Source organism: Oncorhynchus masou, chromosome 12 (genome assembly GCF_036934945.1).
Source record: "Oncorhynchus masou masou isolate Uvic2021 chromosome 12, UVic_Omas_1.1, whole genome shotgun sequence".
NCBI lineage: Eukaryota > Metazoa > Chordata > Actinopteri > Salmoniformes > Salmonidae > Oncorhynchus > Oncorhynchus masou.
The window spans coordinates 30,090,548-30,114,087 of NC_088223.1; the positions used below are offsets into that span (position 1 = coordinate 30,090,548).

General features: G+C 41.8%; 1 protein-coding gene across 1 annotated transcript in view; it reads left to right on the plus strand.

Annotated features, from left to right (window-relative positions):
- The window catches only part of LOC135549827 (potassium channel subfamily K member 9-like), a 43,181-nt gene extending 25,700 nt beyond the window's left edge, over nt 1–17,481 (plus strand). The window contains exon 2 of the mRNA XM_064980156.1: nt 11,548–17,481. Within this exon, the coding sequence (XP_064836228.1) occupies nt 11,548–12,482 (935 nt within the window). The 3' untranslated portion in view covers nt 12,483–17,481. The remainder of the gene's footprint in view (nt 1–11,547) is intronic.
- Nucleotides 17,482–23,540: the final 6,059 nt, after the last annotated feature.

Here is a 23,540-nt window from a genome sequence, read left to right on the forward strand (position 1 = left end):
TTGTTGTTGTTAAAGGACGAATGAGTCACCTGTGCTTTAATGCTGTAATATGATAACCTACCCAACCCCTGTGTTTTCAATGAGACAATTGTGTGTGTGTGTGTGTGTGTGTGTGTGTGTGTGTGTGTGTGTGTGTGTGTGTGTGTGTGTGTGTGTGTGTGTGTGTGTGTGTGTGCCTCATAGGAGATGTAGGGCAGAAAGTGGATGAGTGGGTGTAGACAAGAAGGTTATCTAATAAGAGTTGATTAAATTTGATATTTGAACGGCAGGTAAGACTGTATATATCTTAACAGCCTGGTGTGTGTGTGTGAGTGTGTTTGTGCGCACTCGACTGTGTGTGTACATCCTGCATATTGGTTTGTGTTTAAGAGTGTGTGTGGGAAGTTTTCTGTAAACTGAGATGAAAGATATTGTTTTTGTACTTTCGTCGTAGAGAAACTATATCTATTAAACAAATGCTGCCAAGCATGGACTTCATCCTTCACAAAGCATTAGTCTACTATAGACTACACATACTGAACTTTCCATATCAAGCAACAGCAATTGCAATGAGGGGCTATTGATACTATTTTGCCATTGAGATATTTCATGTCATTCAGTTCATCTCCATTGGCTTTCCTCTCTACCTCTCTCAGGTTCTCCAGAACTACAAAAAAACAGAAATGAAAGTTTCCTATGGTGGATTTTAAGGACACTTCATTCTGGGCCATTGTGTCAACGTAGAGCCAGCCAGAGTCATGGAGGGTGTGTTTGAGTGTCTTCTCTGCACATGCTGTTCTGGAGTGCAGACAGTTAACTCATAGTTAGTTAGCTCTTGTCAATGTGGCGACTGGTGACAGGTCCTCAGAAAGAGATCCACAAGGTGTTCGGCAGGCTAACTGCTGCTCCACCTCCTATCCTGCAGTCGAACTCTCCTGTCCTGACCTTCATTATAATTCCATGGCTCACAGGCAATTAATGTCTCCGGGCCACTGGAATAATGTGAGGTGGCTTAACCTCCCAGAACAGACAAGTTAAAATACATCTGTTTTATCAACTACTCAAGTAATTAACCCTTCTCTGCACACTAACGAGGGGCCTCGAATAGTAGGCACTTTTATTCAAAGTGACTTACAGTCAGGCGTGCATACATTACAAGACATTTGATATGGTTAGGAATGACATGGTGAGCAGGTTCACCAACGTCTCAGTCTATGAGGTGTAGCACTGTGCTGGGTTTTGTATTCTCTAGACCCACTTCAATTTGCATACCGCCCAAATAGGTCCACAGACAAGAGGACAAGAGGAATACTTATGTTCATTGCCTAACTCTCAGCCTTCAACACCATAGTACCCTCCAAGCTCATCATTAAACTCTGGGCCCTGGGTCTGAACCCCGCCCTGTGCAACCCCTCCTGTACTCCATGTTCACCCATGACGGCGTGGCAACGCACGCCTCCAACGTAATCATCATGTTTACAAAGGACACATCAGTAGTAGGTGCGATTACCAACAACGATGAGACAGCCTTCAGGGAGGAGGTGGGGGCCCTGGCGGAGTGGTGCCAGGAAAATAACCTCTCACGCAACGTCATCAAAATGAAGGAGCTGATTATGGACAAGAGACAGCAGAGGGAACACGCCCCCATCCATATTGACAGGGCCGCAGTGGAGAAGGTGGAAAGCTTCAAGTTCCTCGCCGTACACATCACTGACGATCTGAAATGGTCCACCCACACAGACAGCGTGGTGAAGAAATCAAATCCAAATCAAATCAGATTTTATTTGTCACATACACATGGTTAGCAGATGTTAATGCGAGTGTAGCTAAATGCTTGTGCTTCTAGTTCCGACAATGCAGTAATAACCAACAAGTAATCTAACTAACAATTCCAAAACTACTGTCTTATACACAAGTGTAAGGGGATAAAGAATATGTACATAAAGATATATGAATGAGTGATGGTACAGAGCAGCATAGGCAAGATACATTAGATGGTATCGAGTACAGTATATACATATGAGATGAGTATGTAAACAAAGTGGCATAGTTAAAGTGGCTAGTGATACATGTATTACATAAGGATGCAGTAGATGATATAGAGTACAGTATATACGTATACATATGAGATGAATAATGTAGGGTATGTCAACATCATATTAGGTAGCATTGTTTAAAGTGGCTGTGATATATTTTACATCATTTCCCATCAATTCCCATTATTAAAGTGGCTCGAGTTGAGTCAGTGTGTTGGCAGCAGCCACTCAATGTTAGTGGTTGCTGTTTAACAGTCTGATGGCCTTGAGATAGAAGCTGTTTTTCAGTCTCTCGGTCCCAGCTTTGATGCACCTTTACTGACCTTGCCTTCTGGATGATAGCGGGGTGAACAGGCAGTGGCTCGGGTGGTTGTTGTCCTTGATGATCTTTGTGGCCTTCCTGTAACATCGGGTGGTGTAGGTGTCCTGGAGGGCAGGTAGTTTGCCCCCGGTGATGCGTTGTGCAGACCTCACTACTCTCTGGAGAGCCCTACGGTTGTGGGCGGAGCAGTTGCCGTACCAGGCGGTGATACAGCCCGCCAGGATGCTCTCGATTGTGCATCTGTAGAAGTTTGTGAGTGCTTTTGGTGACAAGCCGAATTTGTTCAGCCTCCTGAGGTTGAAGAGGCGCTGCTGCCTCTTCAACTTCAGAAGGCTGAAGAAATTTGGCTTGGCCCCTAAGACCCAAACAAAATTTAACAGATGCGCCATTGAGAGCATCCTGTCAGGCTGTATCACTGCCTGGTACGGCAGCTGCACTGCCAGCAACCACAGGGCTCTCCAGAGGGTTGTGCGGTCTGCCCAACGCATCACCGGGGGCACAGTGCCTGCACAGCAGGACACCTACAGCTCCCGATGTCACAGGAAGACCAAAAAGATCATCAAGGACGACAACCACCTGTGCCATAGCCTGTTCACCACGGTACCATCCAGAAGGTGAGGTCAGTACAGTACAGTACAGTAGAGAGAATGAAAAACAGTGTATATCTCAAGGCCATCAGACTGTTAAATAGCCATCACTAGCCGGCTACCACCCGGTTACTCAACCCTGCACCTTAGAGGCTGCTGCCCTATATAAATCGACCTGGAATCACTGCTCACTTTAATAATGGAAAACAAGTCCCTGTAATGATGTTTACATACTGCTTTACTCATTTAATATATTCTAGTCGATGCCATCCTATTCAGCTGTTGGCGAATACTATTCTATACTACGTATTCTACAGATATACGAAATATTCTATCCACATACTATCCATAATGTCTATACTTTCCATCACATACAGTATATATATATATATATATATATATATATATATATATATATATATATATATATATATATATATATATATATATATATATATATATATATATATATATATATATATATATATATAGTACCAGTCAAACGTTTGGGCACACCTACTCATTCCAGGGTTTTTCTTTATTTTTACTATTTTGTACATTGTAGAATAATAGTGAAGACATCAGAACTATGAAATAACACATATGGAAACATGTAGTAACCAAAACAGTGTTAAACAAATCAAAGTATGTTTTAGATTTTAGATTCTTCAAAGTAGCCACCCTTTCTTTGATGACAGCTTTGCACACTCTTGGCATTCTCTCAACCAGCTTCACCTGGAATGATTTTCCAACAGCCTTGAAGGAGTTACTACTTTTCCTTCACTCTGCACTCCAACTCATCAGCACTTCATCACTCTCCTTCTTGGTCAAATAGCCCTTACACAGCCTGGAGGTGTGTTTTGGGTCATTGTCCTGTTGAAAAACAAATGATAGTCCCACAAAGTGCAAACCAGATTGGATGGAGTATCGCTGCAGAATGCTGTGGTAGCCATGCTGGTTAAGGGTGCCTCAAATTCTAAATAAATCACCGCCATAAGTCTCTTGTTATTATTGGTGTCCTTTAGTAGTGGTTTCTTTGTGGTTGTTTCTTCTTTTCTTAGTAGTGGCTTCTTCATGATGGTCTGATTCACGCAGTCTCCTCTGAACAGTTGATGTTGAGAATTATCTGGTACTTGAACTCTGTGAAGCATTTATTTGGGCTGCAATCTGAGGTATAGTTAACTCTAATGAACTTGTCCTCTGCAGCAGAGGTAACTTTGGATCTTCCTTTCTTGTGGTGGTCCTCATGAGAGCCAGTTTCATCACAGCACTTGATGGTTTTTGCAACTGCTCTTGAAGAAACTTTCAAAGTGCTTGACATTTTCCGGATTGACTGACCTTCATGTCTTAAAGTAATGCACCTGAAATGCATTCCAGGTGACTGCCAAGAGTGTGTAAAGCTGTCATCGAGGAAAGGGGTGGCTACTTTGAAGAATCTCAATTATACCATTTTTGGTTACTACATGATTCCATATGTGTTATTTCATAGTTCTGATGTCTTCACTATTATTATTATATTATTATTATTTTAAAAAGCTGGAATGAATAGGTGTGTCCAATCTTTTGACTGGTACTGTATATATTCTTTTGCCATTGTTCAGCCTTAATATTGATATATTTCTTAATTCTGTTCTTTTACATTTCGATCTGTGTGTATTGTTGTGAATTGTTTGACTGTTGGAGGTAGGAACACAAGCATTACGCTACACCTGCAATAACATCTGCTAAATATATGTGTGCGGCCAATAACATTTGATCTGATTTGATTATCTTGCCTCTTGCCCAAAGATGAGGAGATACAGGATTAGCACCGTGATGTTTAAATTGTATAATCCTGCTGACATAAGAGGTATCACACGCTTTGACTTGACCAACATAATGTGTATGGATTTGTATAGAAGTCTTGTAAGTGTCATGTTAAATTGCTAAATATAAAGGCTCAGGGGAGTATTCAGCAATTGTATAGTCAAGTGCATCACCGTTACACATCTATAAACACATACAAACACCCACGTACTCAGGCACCCACCCACCCACACCCACCCACACAGACACACATAGACACACAGGTCTCTGCTCAGCAGAATAAATGTGTTGGTTCCCTTGACAACAACTGGTAATGGAGTCGTTATAGCAGGACAAACAAATTAGTCCAGCAAGTCTCCAATCAGAGTCTAGCACTAATACAAAACACAAAGTATCCAATCAGAGTCTAGCACTAATACAAAACACAAAGTATCCAATCACAGAGTCCAACACAGCAACACAAAACCAAGTATCCAACATCAAACAGGCACTTTAGCAGGCCAGCTCATAGAAGACAGTATATACTCTATGAACCAGGTCATTACTACAACAATTAGAAAACCATCCCTCTGGTCTGACAATATTGCAAAATGAGACAATATTTTACTGTACGCTATATTTACAGATGCCCTCGTTTATTAGGAAAGCATAACAGCATGGTTGTACATAACTGTTATTATAGAAACAAATGCCTTCAAACGATGTGCAGGCACAGAGGGAAGGAGCATACATTCGTCTCTTTGTTCCTCTAGTCGGTAGCAGGACTTGATGTTTTACTGTTGAAGCTCAGAGTCTAATACCGAGAGAAATGCAGAAAAGCTACATGTCCAACCCCTCCCCTATTATGGTTGAATCCGTTCAAGGACATTGGTAACAGCAGGTCTTGGGTCAGTGGGTTTCTTAACGTCTTAATTAAAGATGCATACTGTACGTTAGAGAAGTGCATCCTGTCAGCTTACCAATGTGTCATGGCCATTATCCCGTTCTCTTTGCGAGACTGAGTACAGATGACATGAGGTTTGAGGTCAGATACTCTGTGTGGAACTGAGTGAGGGAGACAGAGGTACTTGTTTCTGAAGGAGCAAAGTGGACACACACACACGCACACGCACACACACACACACACACACACACACACACACACACACACACACACACACACACACACACACACACACACACACACACACACACACACACACACACACACACACACACAGTGTCTGAAGCGGTAAAGATAATTGTATCAATATCTAATACGTGCCTTTGTATTAAATAGGCCGGCTTTGATGGTTCGGTTATGTAAGAGTACAGTATCAGACACGCTTGTTCCTCAATAACCTAGTGGACGGTGTTGAGCCAATTTCAGCACAGTTAGAAAGTAGTGCCACAAATTAAATCTGATTTATCCATTCACCGTCATGTCTGTCTGCCAATGTAACTCAGTACCACCTGATTACTCCCCAGGAATAATTTGAGACATTAAAATCAATATTAATTAAGCTGTTGAATGTGCAGGAGGGAACGAAGACAGCTGCTTGCTGCTGTTAGAAGGTGTACACGATGTAATAGCTGGAAAGACCCATCCAGAGATGTTTCACTTAAAAAAACACTATAAATAGGCTATGAATAACATGATCTAGTTAGCTCCTGTCTTTATAGTTGCAATGAAATGTTATGAAGCAATTTTGTTAAGAACATCCTCACAATCCTCCTGGTAATGGCTTGTTTTCTGTACAGCACTTTGAGATATCAGCTGATGTACGAAGGGCTTTAGAAATACATTTGATTTCATTTGATTTAATGCCCAAACAACTTGTGTTGGTTTCGGCTCTCCGTTTGGTCCCAGAAAATCCATTTAATCACTTAGAAGGTGTTGTCTCTCCCAACTTGATTGAAAGACAGAACACGGAGCTGATGAAGATGAGGGTGATAAAATCAATAACATCCATCTAAAGGTGATTAATAAACACTGGCAAGGGGAGCAGCACAGCAAGGGGGTGGAGTGTATACAGGGCATCTCTAGTAACATCTAATAGCTAGCAGCTGTAACAAGGGTGGTTCTCGTGGACTTTTGAAGCTGGAGATGTCAAAGTAAATGCTGCTGTAATATGGTCGTATCAGTGTTGTGATTGGGGCCCTAGTTGTATTTTTATGAATATCACAATTCTACTAGCAGCATCAACACACCGCCATACACTGTAACTGATCTACATCCAAGTTGGCAGGTGTTCAACAACACTTTCAGTCATCTCTCTGTCTGTGTTGAGAGACACACAGAGCTGTGGAGGTTCACTGTTGTGGTGCACAACGGAGCAAGATACATTCCTACTGGCAATGTGAGATGTGCACATTTCTGCTATCAGATGCAAGTGAGCCAACCAACGCTTTTGGTGGCTGCTTGGAGAACTTTGACATACACTTTCAAGAAAATTCGAGGAGGAATATGAGAATCAGTCTGATAGAATAACTGTGTTTAATTTGTTCAGACAGAACAGTGTACCAGGCTCTGGGTTAATAATGCAGTTCATTCATTTTATGAATAACGCATTTGTACTGTATCACTGAGAGGACTGGGGTAGGAACATGAATAAATAAAGATATGGATGAGGGTACAATCATAGCTGCCGTAACACCATTTTTCAGCGTAACATTGTTGGATATCTTCATAGTGCTAAACTTTTCACCTCGTGGAACAACATACTTAATCATTTGTATATATCCCACAAGGCATTTCATTGCAGAAGGGCTGGGTTCATGGAGCTTTAGTGCAGGAGTAGGCTTAATCTTGGTCCTGGAAACCGGACCTTCGTTTTTTCCATGTGTACATGAATTGTAAATGATCATGTTTGGTTTCTCATGTTGGGGGAAGACCGTTCAAAGTTTTGTATCTGGTGAGATACAGTGCCTTCAGAAGGTATTCATACCCCTTGACGTATTCCACATTTTATTGTGTTACAGCCTGGATTCAAAATGGATTAGGACTTTTTTTTCTCACCCATCCACACATAATGCCCCAAATTGACAAAGTGAAAACATGTTTTTAGAAATGTTTGAAAATGTATTGAAAATGAAATACAGAAATGTCTTATTTACATACATATCCACACCCCTGAGTCAGAACATGTTAGCATCACCATTTGCAGCGATTGTGAGCCTTTCTGGGTAAGTCTCTAAGAACTTTGTACAATATTTGCACGTTATTCTCTTTAAAATTATTTTTTAAATGGTTGTTGATCATTGCTAGCCGCCATTTTCAAGTCTTGCCATGGATTTTCAAGACGATTTAAGTTAAAATTGTAACATGGCCACTCCGGAACATTCAATGTCATCTTGGTAAGCAACTCCAGTGTACATTTGACCTTGTGTTTTAGGTTATTTTCCTGCTATAAGGTGAATTTGTCTCCCAGTGTCTGTTGGAAATCAGACTGAGGCAGGTTTTCCTTTTTGTCCTAAAAACCTCCCTAGTCCTTGATGATGACAAGTATACCCATAACATGATGCAGCCACTACCAGGCTTAAAAATATGAAGCGTGGTACTCAGTGATGTGTTGTGTTGGATTTGCCCCAAACATAAAACTTTGTATTCAGGACATAAAGGGAATTTCTTTGCCACATGTGTTTCGGTTTTACTATGGAGCCTAATTGCAAACCAGAGGCATGTTTTGGAATATTTTCATTCTGTACAGGTTTCCTTCTATTTCCTTTGTCATTTAGTTTAGTATTGTGGAGTAACTAAAATGTTGTTAATCCATCCTCAGTTTTCTCCTATCACAGCCATTCAACTCTGTAACGGTTTGCGGACGACACGACAGTGGTAGGCTTGATTACCAACAACGACGAGACGGCCTACAGGGAGGAGGTGAGGGCCCTCGGAGTGTGGTGTCAGGAAAATAACCTCACACTCAACGTCAACAAAACTAAGGAGATGATTGTGGACTTCAGGAAACAGCAGAGGGAACACCCCCCTATCCACATCGATGGAACAGTAGTGGAGAGGGTAGTAAGTTTTAAATTCCTCGGCGTACACATCACAGACAAACTGAATTGGTCCACCCACACAGACAGCATCGTGAAGAAGGCGCAGCAGCGCCTCTTCAACCTCAGGAGGCTGAAGAAATTTGGCTTGTCACCAAAAGGACTCACAAACTTCTACAGATGCACAATCGAGAGCATCCTGTCGGGTTGTATCACCGTCTGGTACGGCAACTGCTCCACCCACAACCATAAGGCTCTCCAGAGGGTAGTGAGGTCTGCACAACGCATCACCGGGGACAAACTACCTGCCCTCCAGGACACCTACACCACCCGATGTCACAGGAAGGCCATAAAGATCATCAAGGACAACAACCACCCGAGCCACTGCCTGTTCACCCCGCTATCATCCAGAAGGCGAGGTCAGTGCAGGTGCATCAAAGCTGGGACCGACAGACTGAAAAACAGCTTCTATCTCAAGGCCATCAGACTGTTAAACAGCCACCACTAACATTGAGTGGCTGCTGCCAACATACTGACTCAACTCCAGCCACTTTAATAATGGGAATTGATGTAAAATATATCACTAGCCACTTTAAACAATGCTGCTTAATATAATGTTGACATACCCTACATTATTTATCTCAGATGTATACGTATATACTGTACTCTATATCATCTACTGCATCTTTATGTAATACATGTATCACTAGCCACTTTAAACTATGCCACTTTGTTTATATACTCATCTAATATGTATATACTGTACTCGATATCATCTACTGCATCTTGCCTATGCCGCTCTGTACCATCACTCATTCATATATCTTTATGTACATATTCTTTATCCCTTTACACTTGTGTGTAAAAGGTAGTAGTTTTGGAATTGTTATTTAGATTACTCGTTGATTATTACTGCATTGTCTGAACTAGAAGCACAAGCATTTCGCTACACTCGCATTAACATCTGCTAACCATATGTATGTGACAAATACAATTTGATTTGATTTGTTTAAAGTCACCATTGGACTGATGGTAAAATCCCAGAGCGATTTTGTTTCTCTCCAGCAAACCGAGATAGGAAGGACACCTTTATCCTTGTGGTGACTGGGTGTATTGATACACCATCCAAAGTGTAGTTAATAACTTCACCTTGCTCAAAGGGATATTCAATCTCCACATGTTTTTTTTAACGATCTATCAATAGGTGCCCTTCTTTGCAAAACATCGAAAAACCTCCCTGGTCTTTGTGGTTGAATATTTATTGACTGAAGACATTTCAGCTTTTCATTTCAAAAAAATAATTTGTAAACATTTCTAAAAACATAATTCCACTTTGACAGTGTGTGGATCAGTGACACAACATCTCAATGGAATCCATTTTAAATTCAGGCTGTAACACAACAACATGTGGAAAAGTCGAGGGGTGTGAATACTTCCTGAAGGCTCTGTATATTAGCATAGATCTTTAAAACAGTTTCCCCTTCCATTTGCTTGTTAAATAAATCTAAATATAATGCAACACTGTGAACTGTGTTCCCTAATCTGCTACCTCCTCAATCTAGTCCAGAGAAGCTGCAGGAGTAAAGCATATTGGGTCACGGGAGCACACTTTATATGCACATAAAATCCCATTCCCTGCTTGCTACAAATCAGATAGATCTAGTCCTGAGCCTATAAATATAATCATTCCTCACGTGCTTGAGTGGGTGGATGCCCATCAGGGAATGTATGAAATCAATAGTAAAGAAACACAAAGGCCAATAGACTAGTTCAGGTTACAACAGGTCTGTGAAAAATAGTAGGAGAGTAATGTATCTTGGTCAAAACCGTTGTTTCCATGGAAAAGAATGGTGGGTGTTATTTGGCAACAGCTTCGGTTGTTGTGAGTTAGACCTACATACTATGTCTGTTAGGGATACAGCAGAAATGGATTACGGAAATGGAACATGTATTCTCAGCATTGCCTTTCATATTCATATTCAAAACCACTCATGTACTGTACTGTATAGTAAAGCATGTATAGCCTACCCTACATCTGTGTTAGATCTAATCATATTCCATATCTGGACGATCAACAACATTATGATTATCTTTTTAGTTATGAGCACAGGTGTTATGTGTGTGTGTGTGTGTGCGTGTGTGTGTGTGTGTGTGTCTTTGAGTCAGCAACTGCAGGCCTAAAGATAAAGTTGAATTATCCTAAAAGCCTTATTGGCTCCTGTACGACTCCTTCCTCATCCAATAACTCCTACATTTCCCACACTTCCCTGTAGCTCACAGGACTGGGAGAGGAAAGTTCCCACTAATTGGACAACCTTATAATCATTGGGCCGTACTCAGATGAATGACTGGACCCATTTCTGTGCTGCCCTCTTATTCAACACCGGCCCTGTATGTGGGGCTCAGCTCTTATTCAATAGCCATCTTGGCAAAGGGACATCAATATGCTTTGGGGATTTTTCACTGGGTATTATCTGTAAACAAATCTAAAAGCCAACTGGGACAGTTGAGTTGATGATAAGTGGCTTGGGTGGGGCTGAGTTCTATTTTTAATTCAATCAATTGAGGAAATGAATGAGCTATTTGACTTGCTGAATGAACTGAATTGAAAAGTGAATTGAGCCCAACCCTGGCAGTTATCCAGCCATCGCTGTAACATACTGGTCCCGGTTTCTGGTTTGTTGTCTCTCTTTCAGGTTATTGCCATACTACTGTACCATAGATGTTAGGTCCTGATCACTGTCTGTGTCTTCTCTCCCCTGCAGGGTATGACAATGCTGCTCTACCATGCTGCTGTACCATTACATCCTGGTAAATGTGGTCTGTTGTCTCCCTGCAGGTTATGGCCATGCAGCTCCCGGCACAGACGCGGGGAAGGCCTTCTGCATGTTCTATGCCGTCCTGGGGATACCCCTGACCCTGGTCATGTTCCAGAGCCTGGGCGAGAGGATGAACACCTTCGTCAAGTCCCTCCTGAAGCGCATCAAGAGGTGCTGTGGCATGCGCATCACCGATGTTTCCATGGAGAACATGGTGACAGTGGGGTTCTTCTCCTGCATCGGGACGCTGTGCATCGGGGCGGCCGCCTTCTCCCACTACGAGGACTGGAGCTTCTTCCAGAGCTACTACTACTGCTTCATCACACTGACTACCATCGGTTTCGGGGACTTTGTGGCCCTGCAGAAGAACCGGGCCCTGCAACGGAGGCCCCTGTACGTGGCCTTCAGCTTCATGTACATCCTGGTGGGCCTGACTGTCATAGGAGCCTTCCTCAACCTGGTGGTGCTGAGGTTCCTGACCATGAACAGTGAAGACGAGAGGCGGGACGCAGAGGAGAGGGCCTCGCTGGCGGGGAACAGAAACAGCATGATCATCCACATTCAGGAGGAGACGCTGGGGAGAGGAGGAGGTGCAGGAAGGAGGCGCAGGGAGACGCAGGGCCAGTTCTGTGCCGAGGTCAACGATGTGCCATCTGTCTGCTCCTGCATGAACTACCACTCACGTGAGTTTGGTAGCTGTGGGGGAGAGATGGGAGTAGGGGGAGGGATGGGGGGAGGAGGAGGAGGGATAGAATGTGCCTTTTCCCACCAGAACTCCTTTAGTTCCCAGTTGAACCCCCACCAGTACTTTCACTCGGTGTCGTACCGCATCGAGGAGATCTCTCCCAGCACCCTAAAGAACAGCTTCTTCCCCTCGCCCATTAGCTCAGTCTCCCCAGGCCTCCACAGCTTCACAGACAATCGGCGACTCATGAAGAGAAGGAAATCTATCTGAGCCTCGTGCATCATAGTGCTTTGAACTATATGTTGCATTTCAATGTATTTGCCTAAATGGTAAAATGTTGAAATGGAACAGATCATCAGACTGGGTTGGCTCATCTACACAGACAACTCCTTGCTTTCCTTTTTTATAAACAAGTACAATGCATCTCCAATGTTGCTCCTAACCAAATCTTATTTTAGAACTTTTGTTTTGTTTCTTTTGGTTGGTATAAAGATATAATATATTGAAGTGATTCATAGCGATTGATAGAAGAGGAAGGAGCTTCGGAAAGAAATGGAAAACCTTTTGGACATGAATTGTGTGTTTTTTTCTTGTGAGGGATTCAACGCATGAAGCATGGATACTTCTTTTCCCAGGAAATTGGCCCATCTGAGAAATACAAATCAGAACCATCAGATGTTATCACAACTTTCCTTATTGCCAGCTCATTCAAATAGTATAGGATCTTGGTAACAATGTACCAAATGATGCACACTTAGCATTGTAATGGAGATATGCTATTTTTTTAAAGTGAGTATGCCTGTTTCACCTTAACTTAAAATGATTGCAGTTAAGTGCTTTTGAAATGACTTAAAAAGCATCAGGTATTATTTTCTATAAGCAATTCTATCTAGGAAAAAAAGTAAAATGATTTATTTACAGAACATCATGCCAAAATATTGTTGCCAATCTTAGCATGTGCATTAGAAGTCATCAAATGAGTGTTTCATTTTTGTTTCATTTTTTTTTTAAATAGCAGATTTTGTATTATCATGGTTTGTGTCTGTAGATGTTTTCTTTCTGGATTTCAGATTGTGTAAAATATGAGGATGAGAAAAGGAGTAACAAGGGTTTTAAGGCTTTCCAGTTTGAAAAAGTTGCTATGTGCATGTACATTGTGAAACTGGTATGCATATAGATGTATGGGGAAAAAATAATAATAACCTTGCAATTTGATTGAATTTTGATAGCAAATAATCATAGTAATGATTTAAAAATATACTTAATTGATTTAGCCACTTAAAAGTTATGATGTATAGTGTAGGCTAAACAGCTTATTTGTTTTTCAATTTTTTTCCATTCTGAAAAATTGTACAATAACCTTTGGTCTCAGGTTTTGAATGGATAGCCTCTTTAGGTTCTGGTCCCCGAATCAAATCACAAAAGATATCCCGGAAATCCGAATGCACCTGCCAAACAAAACAATACATATCAATTTATTTTTTAAATAGTACAAATTTTCCAGGAAAAGGATATTGAGATGCATCATCTTACTAAGCGAAGCTTCCTGTACTATAGACCAGTGTGGGTTCAGAACGTGCGCACACAGATACAGCTCTTCACTGTATCAAGCCATAGAGGAGCAGGCCAGGATACTGTACCACTGCTATTCTATAACAATGTTAATGTTGATGACAGGTGTAATCCAAGAGTCCAAACTTAAATTGTGTCACTAAGAATATATACACACCTTCAGCCTACGAACACAATGACAGGCATTTGAGATGTATACAATGATGTTATCCTTGGGTTTAAATCAAAACATTGAAATTCAATGACAGTCAAATGGCAATCAATGGGTGAAAAATGACGAGATGAAGGAGCAATGCAATACTGGGCATTGATTAGTTAAGCACAAAATGTGCCAATTAAGTCGGCAACAGGGCAAAGGGATAAATGCCATGGATACCATTAGGTAGATTTCCATTGACACAGGTTAATTAAACTAAATAAATGTTGTAAAAAAAAACGTTGCAATGTGTAATGAAAACGGCAGATATTGGAGACATTTTGTAAAGATCAACAAAAATGTTATCCGTTTCACAGGATATTTCATTTGTCTAACTTTCTTTGTTGCGGCAAATGATGATGGAAAACACGTTTTTTAAAATAAACGATGATTGCCGAATAATTTTGAAGGTACGCGGGGAAAGTGTTGTCATCACGTAGGTTGACTATAAAGGTCCACTTCACAATTCTAAATGCATACTGCTTGCAACATCTATTTTATAAAAATCTATAAAAATAATGTTTCTTTGCAAGACAAGGATTGTTCTGACTTTCAAGAATGCCTGAATTGCTTCACCTTGCTTTTATGGTTGGCTGGCAAGTTTCGCCATCCAATTATTTCAGATCTACAGGAGTGCACAGACCTAGGCGACATGTTGGCACATGAGAATTATTATGGGAAATATTAGACAATTATTGCATTCTAGTATCCATGCTGACCTTTGCAGGCTACCTGAGACATGAAAGAGATAGGTGAGAGGGCATACAGGCTGTTGCCAATTTCTTAATGCGGAAATGGCCTAAATGGGTAATGGAAACAATTCAACCAATACATTTTTATTCAAGACTAACGTAAACTCACCCCATTCCGTACAAATGTGCGCAACCGCAACATTCAAACGAGGCTACAAAGAAAACTAATGGGACTGTAGTGACTGTGTTGACATCAAAATCGGGGGTGTGAACTAGGTTTCTATTCAAGTATTGATCGACATGGTAATGGCTCTATAGTATTGGAGAAAAGTTGAAAAAACTGACCCTCCATTACATCTTGACGTGTCATGTCGTAACGTACAGCACGCATAAAGCAACTATTTCTGTCTTACAATCTCTCTCCACCAGGTGTAGCACTTATCTCATCCTCTAAAAACAAGAAATGGACAGTGACGGGGTAAGGGGGGATACCTAGTCATTTTTTGCGTCATCATTGCATGCAATTATCATTCTCTAAGCCTCTGTTTACTTTTAAGATCACTTTAGCACTGCCCTAAAAACCCAATTCAAATTCGACACAAACCTTCAAATAGGTATGTAATGACACATTATATAAAGTCTTTATAGTGTTTTACTTACATTTTAGAGGCGATAAGGTGATAAGTTGGACAGATCGAGTGAAAAAAAGCAATTTTCCCACCCCAACATCTCTCCTTCTCACTATCACGCATTAGTTTCGCTTCCCCACCCGCCATTTTTTTAAAGACCCGACGGGGCTCATTGCCTTCTAGAATAATGCAGAAACGGGCAGCGTTTAGGTCATGTAATGGATTCTGTTGGAAAGGGGAGCAATTGTGCTTTACAATGGCATTGACATTACAGTTGAAAGCAAATATGGAAGTATTACGTTTTTAGTGAGCTAAAATAAGGGCAATTGTACGGACCAAGGCGATGTACGAGTTTACGTGAGTTTACGTTAGGTTTTTGCAAAAACGTTTTGGGGTTTAGCTGTGACGTCATTACGTCCAGCCGTTTTTAGCGACACAAGATGGTTAAATGGAAACGTACCCTAGCAGACAAAACAATACATATCAATCGCATCTAATTTCAATGTCGACAAAAAAATCCCTGAACAAGTTAATGGAAACATACCTAGTGTATGTCTTAAATGAAAATAACAAAACATGAACATCCAAGGTTCTAGAATGTTCAGATGACCCTAGAAATGCATATGTAAATATACAGACTACTTTATATCTACTGTACAGTACATATATTGTAAGTATTCATCCTTTGGAATAAAACGGCCTTTCCACAGCTCAGATGCGTTAGCATTTTTACAAATTTTAGCATATGTGCCTTTAAAAAACTATATTTCAATGTTTCTATACCTGTAGGCACATTTTATGTCTGTGAAATAAATCAAACACTTGTCCTTATAAAATATGTATCCATCTCTAAGGATTCATGTACACTTCATACAAATGCAAACCAAAGCAGAAATTGACTTATTTTCGGCAAACCACACAGACACAAGCCAGCTGATTTACAAGTACTTATTGAGGCAGAACTGCCACAGGTTCTACGCTTGTCGAATAATTGAGGTGAATGATTGGGTATAGGTGGAGAAATCACTCATTTAGCTAAACTACAACATGTGTAATTTATTGGCGTAGATGGTGGACATGCACATGGATATTAAGGGTTGAGAGTCAATGTTAAAGTAATTTTGATTGATTATGAGTCAATATTGGCAATATCCAATACATCTCTATTTATTCAATTTTATTTTAAAGTGCATACCAGCATTTTAATGACTGATCATACCATAGTGAGGTGATGCCAACATGATAATGCTTTACAATGATTTACAAGAGAGTAAAACAATAATTGTTACTGGGGTTTGCTTGCCAGGAAATGTACCACATTACCATGCATGGATTAAATGCTGAGTGAGTCAACAGATAACAGATGTTTGTTAACGCCTATATAAAACACATTGTACGAAAGACATTGATATTGACTTGTGGTATTTATATTAGTTGTTGCATTATCCCTGCTCTTTCGAAATGATACATTTGGCTTTTTACCTCCACGCTGTGCAGCCAGAAACAAAAAGTACTCTGGATTCAGATGGTTATTGGCCGATCTTTCTGCATTCTGCATGTCCTCCTAATGCCTGAGGCTTAATGTGGCAGATATCGCCATGTGCCGGCCAGCGTTCTATCTGCCCAGAAGTCCAAAGTGCCAAGTTCTCCTATTCCAGGGACAAAGAGACACATATTGCACAACTATATGTGTTGTGATGAACTCAAGAAGGCTGTTGGGTTACTTGTATAATTCCATGTTACTGTTTATTAATTTCTCTAATTTCATGAGTTAAAAAAATAATCCTTTGCAATAGAATATTTATTTTTTAGGTCTATAATGAACAAATACCATGTACCATGTTAATTTTTACATTACAAAAATGCTAAATGCATACCATCTCCACATGACACGTTTTATCAATTTGGTTAAACAAATGACCAAATTGACCCAATGGACATTTTTGTTTCACCGTTTTGGAAAACTCCTGATGTCAATACATGCAGCGGTATGGGCTTTCTCTTTTCAATAAATGGGAAAGAGCAACTTGTTGAGGAAACAACCATTTATGTTTATGTTTTCATTTTTGTGTGTGCATGATTTGGTGTGGTGACTTCCCGGTCAGGTGACCTGGGTGAAGCCATGACACCACTTGAATAAAAACTATGAGCCTCCTTCTCACACGGCCCAAACCCTCTGACTTCTGACTCTGGTCTCTGGTCTTACACTACTGTAAATCTACTACAACACTACTACTGTAACACTACTGCAAATGTCAGCTACACTGACTATAACACCTCAAACTCTTTCTTCTGACAGTGGTCTGTGTTTGGTCTCACATTAATGTAACCCCACTATAACACGACTGTAACACTGCTGTATTGGTCACACTAATGTAACCCCACTATAACACGACTGTAACACTGCTGTATTGGTCACACTAATGTAACCCCACTATAACACCACTGTAACACTGCTGTATTGGTCACACTAATGTAACCCCACTATAACACGACTGTAACACTGCTGTATTGGTCACACTAATGTAACCCCACTATAACACGACTGTAACACTACTGTATTGGTCACACTAATGTAATCCCACTATAACACGACTGTAACACTACTGTATTGGTCACACTAATGTAACCCCACTATAACACGACTGTAACACAACTGTATTGGTCACACTAATATAACCCCACTATAATACGACTGTAACACTACTGTATTGGTCACACTAATGTAACCCCACTATAACACGACTGTAACACTACTGTATTGGTCACACTAATGTAACCCCACTATAACACGACTGTAACACTACTGTGTTGGTCACACTAATGTAACCCCACTATAACACGACTGTAACACTGCTGTATTGGTCACACTAATGTAACCCCACTATAACACAACTGTAACACTACTGTGTTGGTCACACTAATGTAACCCCACTATAACACGACTGTAACACTACTGTATTGGTCACACTAATGTAACCCCACTATAACACGACTGTAACACTACTGTATTGGTCACACTAATGTAACCCCACTATAACACGACTGTAACACTACTGTATTGGTCACACTAATGTAACCCCACTATAACACGACTGTAACACTACTGTATTGGTCACACTAATGTAACCCCACTATAACACGACTGTAACACTACTATATTGGTCACACTAATGTAACCCCACTATAACACGACTGTAACACTGCTGTATTGGTCACACTAATGTAACCCCACTATAACACGACTGTAACACTGCTGTATTGGTCACACTAATGTAACCCCACTATAACACGACTGTAACACTACTGTATTGGTCACACTAATGTAACCCCACTATAACACGACTGTAACACTACTGTATTGGTCACACTAATGTAACCCCACTATAACGCGACTGTAACACGACTATAACATGACTGTAACACTGCTGTATTGGTCAGCTCCCAACACAGTCGCCACATCCCACTGACAAACAGTAGCCAAGTACAGTATTCACTATTCACCCCATGACAGACTACATTGCATGAAGACTACGCCGCTAAGATAAAACAAGAACCAGTATATAAACACATACATTTCTATATTTATTCCTTACCAAGATATTCACAATTGCAGTTAAAAGATTGAGTTCAAAAACCTTACCTGTTGGGGAAATTAAGTTTTACTCCAAAAAGAAGTTATGAATTCATGACTATAGTGCATTTATTAAGAATCACCCTCCAGAAGGGATATGACTGGCATCTAATTTGACGCTCAAACCCAAACGGAAGCTCATATTTGCTCAAGGCTTCCAGATACACGATGGGGCTTAAAAAGTCATTTTAGTGTTGGCTTAAGGACATGTGAAGAGAGAGAACATAACTAGCCCGGAGAGAGTGACCACCGGCATCTAAACTGATCAAAACACAAGACTCTTCAAGACAAATCAGATCTAATTCTACATTCTGAATCAGAATGATCTAGAGGTAACCGTCCCAGAGAGGATAAAAATGTGAGGGAGTGTCACGGATCCCCCTGGCCCTGCTGCTCATCCCATTCACCAGCTCTGGTGGTCTACGTCACCGGCCTTCTAACACCAACCCTGGACTGTCTCGTCTCATTACGCACACCTGGTTCCTATTCCTCCTGATTAGTGTGTGTGTATGTGCCCTCTGTTCCCCATTGTCCTTGTAGATTATTGTTACCTTGGTCTTGTGAGTCCCAGTGCTGTTGTATCGGCTTCCATGCTACCTGTTATTGTGCGCTTGTTTTACGGGTCTCATCCTGTGTATTATTTAGAGGTTTACTTTTCGTTGGAGAAAATAAAACCCCTATTACGTATTCCTGCGCCTGTCTCCATTCATTATACAATAACCAACCCCTAAATGGAGACAGCAGGAAAGACAGAGCTGTGGACCATCGTAGAGACAGTCCAGCATCACGAGGACTGTGTCTCCCGACTCGGCAGTGCCATGGACAGCGTGCTGGCAACCATCCAGCATTTGGAGAGAAATGTGCAGTCCCTCCAGTCCACCGGTTCCGGTACCAGCCACCACACCACTACATGCCTCTGTCCCATCTGAGCCGGCCCGCGGAATACCCCTGTCCCTCCCGGAGCGCTTTGACGGTGTGCCAGCGAGATGCAAGGGATTCCTTCTGAAATGCGACCTGTCTCCAGGAGAGACAGGGTTGCCACCGTCATCTAGGCACTGACCGGACGGGCCCTTTCTCCCCGACCTGCCCTCTATCCACAAATAGGCGGCGGTGACAAGCCAGGGAATTATCCTGCTCCAACCCAGGTAAGATGCAAGATCTAAATGTGAGCGAGTGTCACGGATCCCCCTGGTACTGCTGCCTACTCCGTTCACCAGCTCCGGAGGTAAAAGTCACCGGCCCTCTAGGTGTCACTGAACTGGATTCATTACCACCAACCCCGGACTGTCTTGTCTCATTACGCACACCTGGTTCCCATTCCCCCTGATTTGTATGTGTATATCTGTGCCTTCTGTTCCCTATTGTCCTTGTCGGTTATTGTTACCATGTCCATTGCTCTTGTGAGTACCAATGCTGTTATATTGGCTTCCATGCTAGGTGCTGTTGTACACTTGTTTTACGGATTTATAAAAAAAATTAAAAAACAAGAACAAGAAAATAAAACCCCCTATTATGTATTCCTGCGCCTGTCTCCAATCATTATACAACGTAACAGCGAGGCTCTTACTCACTGACTTAGTTAAGTCTCTCTCCCTATTTCTGTGATCATAAAGACTAACTGGAATAAACCTGTGTGTGCTTGCAATTAAAGCACCAGACAAAACACATATCGAATGTACTTTAATTCACTTCGAACCCTACAGAGATGGACTGCTGTGCTGAAATGCCACAGGACGCCGATACATGTCTAATACAATGTATGGGTGTAGAGGAGATTGAGAAAAGTACTGAGAAAGTCACCTTATTACAAATAAAGAAATCAGCAACGAAGTTCCACAAGCTTGGTGTGAAATGTAAAAGAACCACAGTGATCCACTGAGAAGCCATATTGACCAAGTGAAGGTATGTGTGTAATAATAGTGACAGGCAGATATAGGCTGTACATTTCACTAAAAGTCTATATCTGGAAATAGCTGTCAATGAATGGGGAAGATGCGTATGGATGTCTACTGTACTGTGTGTGTGTGGTTTTACACAAGGTGTTCAAACCCAGGTCTCCTGCACACTAGAAGGGCACATTAGCCAAAGCCAAAGTCTGGGTATAGACATGCAGGAGGGGGGTGTCGGAAAGAGGACGCTGACAGACAGAAAAATGAGCGGGACTCATGAAGAGGCTTGTGTGTTCTGCCACTGGATGCTCCCTTGCCCTTTTTCAGTAGGTGGGATCTCTGCAGAGCAGAGCGTGGTGATCACTGCAGTCCTATTTATCCAACCCCTGTTCTTATTGTGTCTTCCTCCTCATCCCACACCATGCTAATTACACTGCCAGAGCCACAGACGTCAGGGATGGAGGAGGACAATAAGAACAGCCTGGAAGGAAGGGCGTTGGAGTGTCATTGCGTCGTGGCCCTCTGTTCAAAGCCTAGAGGGGTGGTGGCGTTCGTGTTGGTGCTCTCCGTTCAACATTAAGCCTGTAATTTCACCACAGCTCAAATAATCATCTAAGCAGAGCCACGTTTCCTCTGGGTGGACGGAGGAGGGGTTTTATATATCAGCAAGCAGGTGCTGATGGTGCAACAGAAACTATTGTTATTTTATATAGGATTGTTTGGGAAGTTAGTGAATACATGAATGACTAACTGGGAAGATGGAAGATGTGGCACATGAATGACTAACTGGGAAGATGGAAGATGTGGCACATGAATGACTAACTGGGAAGATGGAAGATGTGGCACATGAATGACTAACTGGGAAGATGGAAGATGTGGCACATGAATGACTAACTGGGAAGATGGAAGATGTGGCACATGAATGACTAACTGGGAAGATGGAAGATGTGGCACATGAATGACTAACTGGGAAGATGGAAGATGTGGCACATGAATGACTAACTGGGAAGATGGAAGATGTGGCACATGAATGACTAACTGGGAAGATGGAAGATGTGGCACATGAATGACTAACTGGGAAGATGGAAGATGTGGCACATGAATGACTAACTGGGAAGATGGAAGATGTGGCACATGAATGACTAACTGGGAAGATGGAAGATGTGGCACATGAATGAGAAGGTTTGAGAACAAAACTGCCTGAAAGAAAACCAGCGGACTGAAAACCACCATGATGTGAGAATTCATGAAAACTAAAATCCAGTGGAAATCAGTTGATGGAAGGGCCAACAAATCGTCATTAAGTGATCATAAAAGCATAGCCTACCCTATGCCCTACTGTAATCGATCGCACACAACTAACATGTGATTTCACATTTCAGACCAAATGGTCTCGTTGGCCTACATAAATTCATGACTCATGCATTTAACACGTGACTCACAAAGACCTACACAAAATAAACCGTAGGCCTATAATTCATAGATTATGAGACTAGAACATAATGCCCTGATACAACAGTAATAATCCCAATAGGCACCCATAGCCTACACAGACAAAAACAGTGGTCGATCACCTTTTCTTAATCGAGATCACTTTATGAGTCAAAATGCAAACGGAGTGAATTCTCTGCCTAGTGGTTGGCGTGATCCTGGACAACACCCTGTCGTTCTCAACTAACATCAAGGCGGTGGCCCGTTCCTGTAGGTTCATGCTCTACAACATCCGCAGAGTACGACCCTGCCTCACACAGGAAGCGGCGCAGGTCCTAATCCAGGCACTTGTCATCTCCCGTCTGGATTACTGCAACTCGCTGTTGGCTGGGCTCCCTGCCTGTGCCATTAAACCCCTACAACTCATCCAGAACGCCGCAGCCCGTCTGGTGTTCAACCTTCCCAAGTTCTCTCACGTCACCCCGCTCCTCCGCTCTCTCCACTGGCTTCCAGTTGAAGCTCGCATCCGCTACAAGACCATGGTGCTTGCCTACGGAGCTGTGAGGGGAACGGCACCGCAGTACCTCCAGGCTCTGATCAGGCCCTACACCCAAACAAGGGCACTGCGTTCATCCACCTCTGGCCTGCTCGCCTCCCTACCACTGAGGAAGTACAGTTCCCGCTCAGCCCAGTCAAAACTGTTCGCTGCTCTGGCCCCCCAATGGTGGAACAAACTCCCTCACGACGCCAGGACAGCGGAGTCAATCACCACCTTCCGGAGACACCTGAAACCCCACCTCTTCAAGGAATACCTAGGATAGGATAAAGTAATCCTTCTCACCCCCCCCCTTAGATGATTTAGATGCACTATTGTAAAGTGGCTGTTCCACTGGAGGTCAGAAGGTGAATTCACCAATTTGTAAGTCGCTCTGGATAAGAGCGTCTGCTAAATGACTTAAATGTAAATGTAAATGTTAGAGCGTTTGACTAGTAACTGAAAGGTTGCAAGATTGAATCCCAGAGCTGACAAGGTTCAAATCTGTCGCTCTGCCCCTGAACAAGGCAGTTAACCCACTCTTACTAGGCTGTCATTGAAAATAAGAATTTGTTCTTAACTGACTTGCCTAGTTAAATAAAGGTAAAATACATTTAAAAAAATGTGCCTACAATGTATTGTGCGATATCAATGAAATGATCAGAAGCGTATACGCATTGAGCCTAACTATAGTGAATGGGTGGAGAAGCACATGGCAAAGTTATATATAAGGCTCAATTAAAAACATTG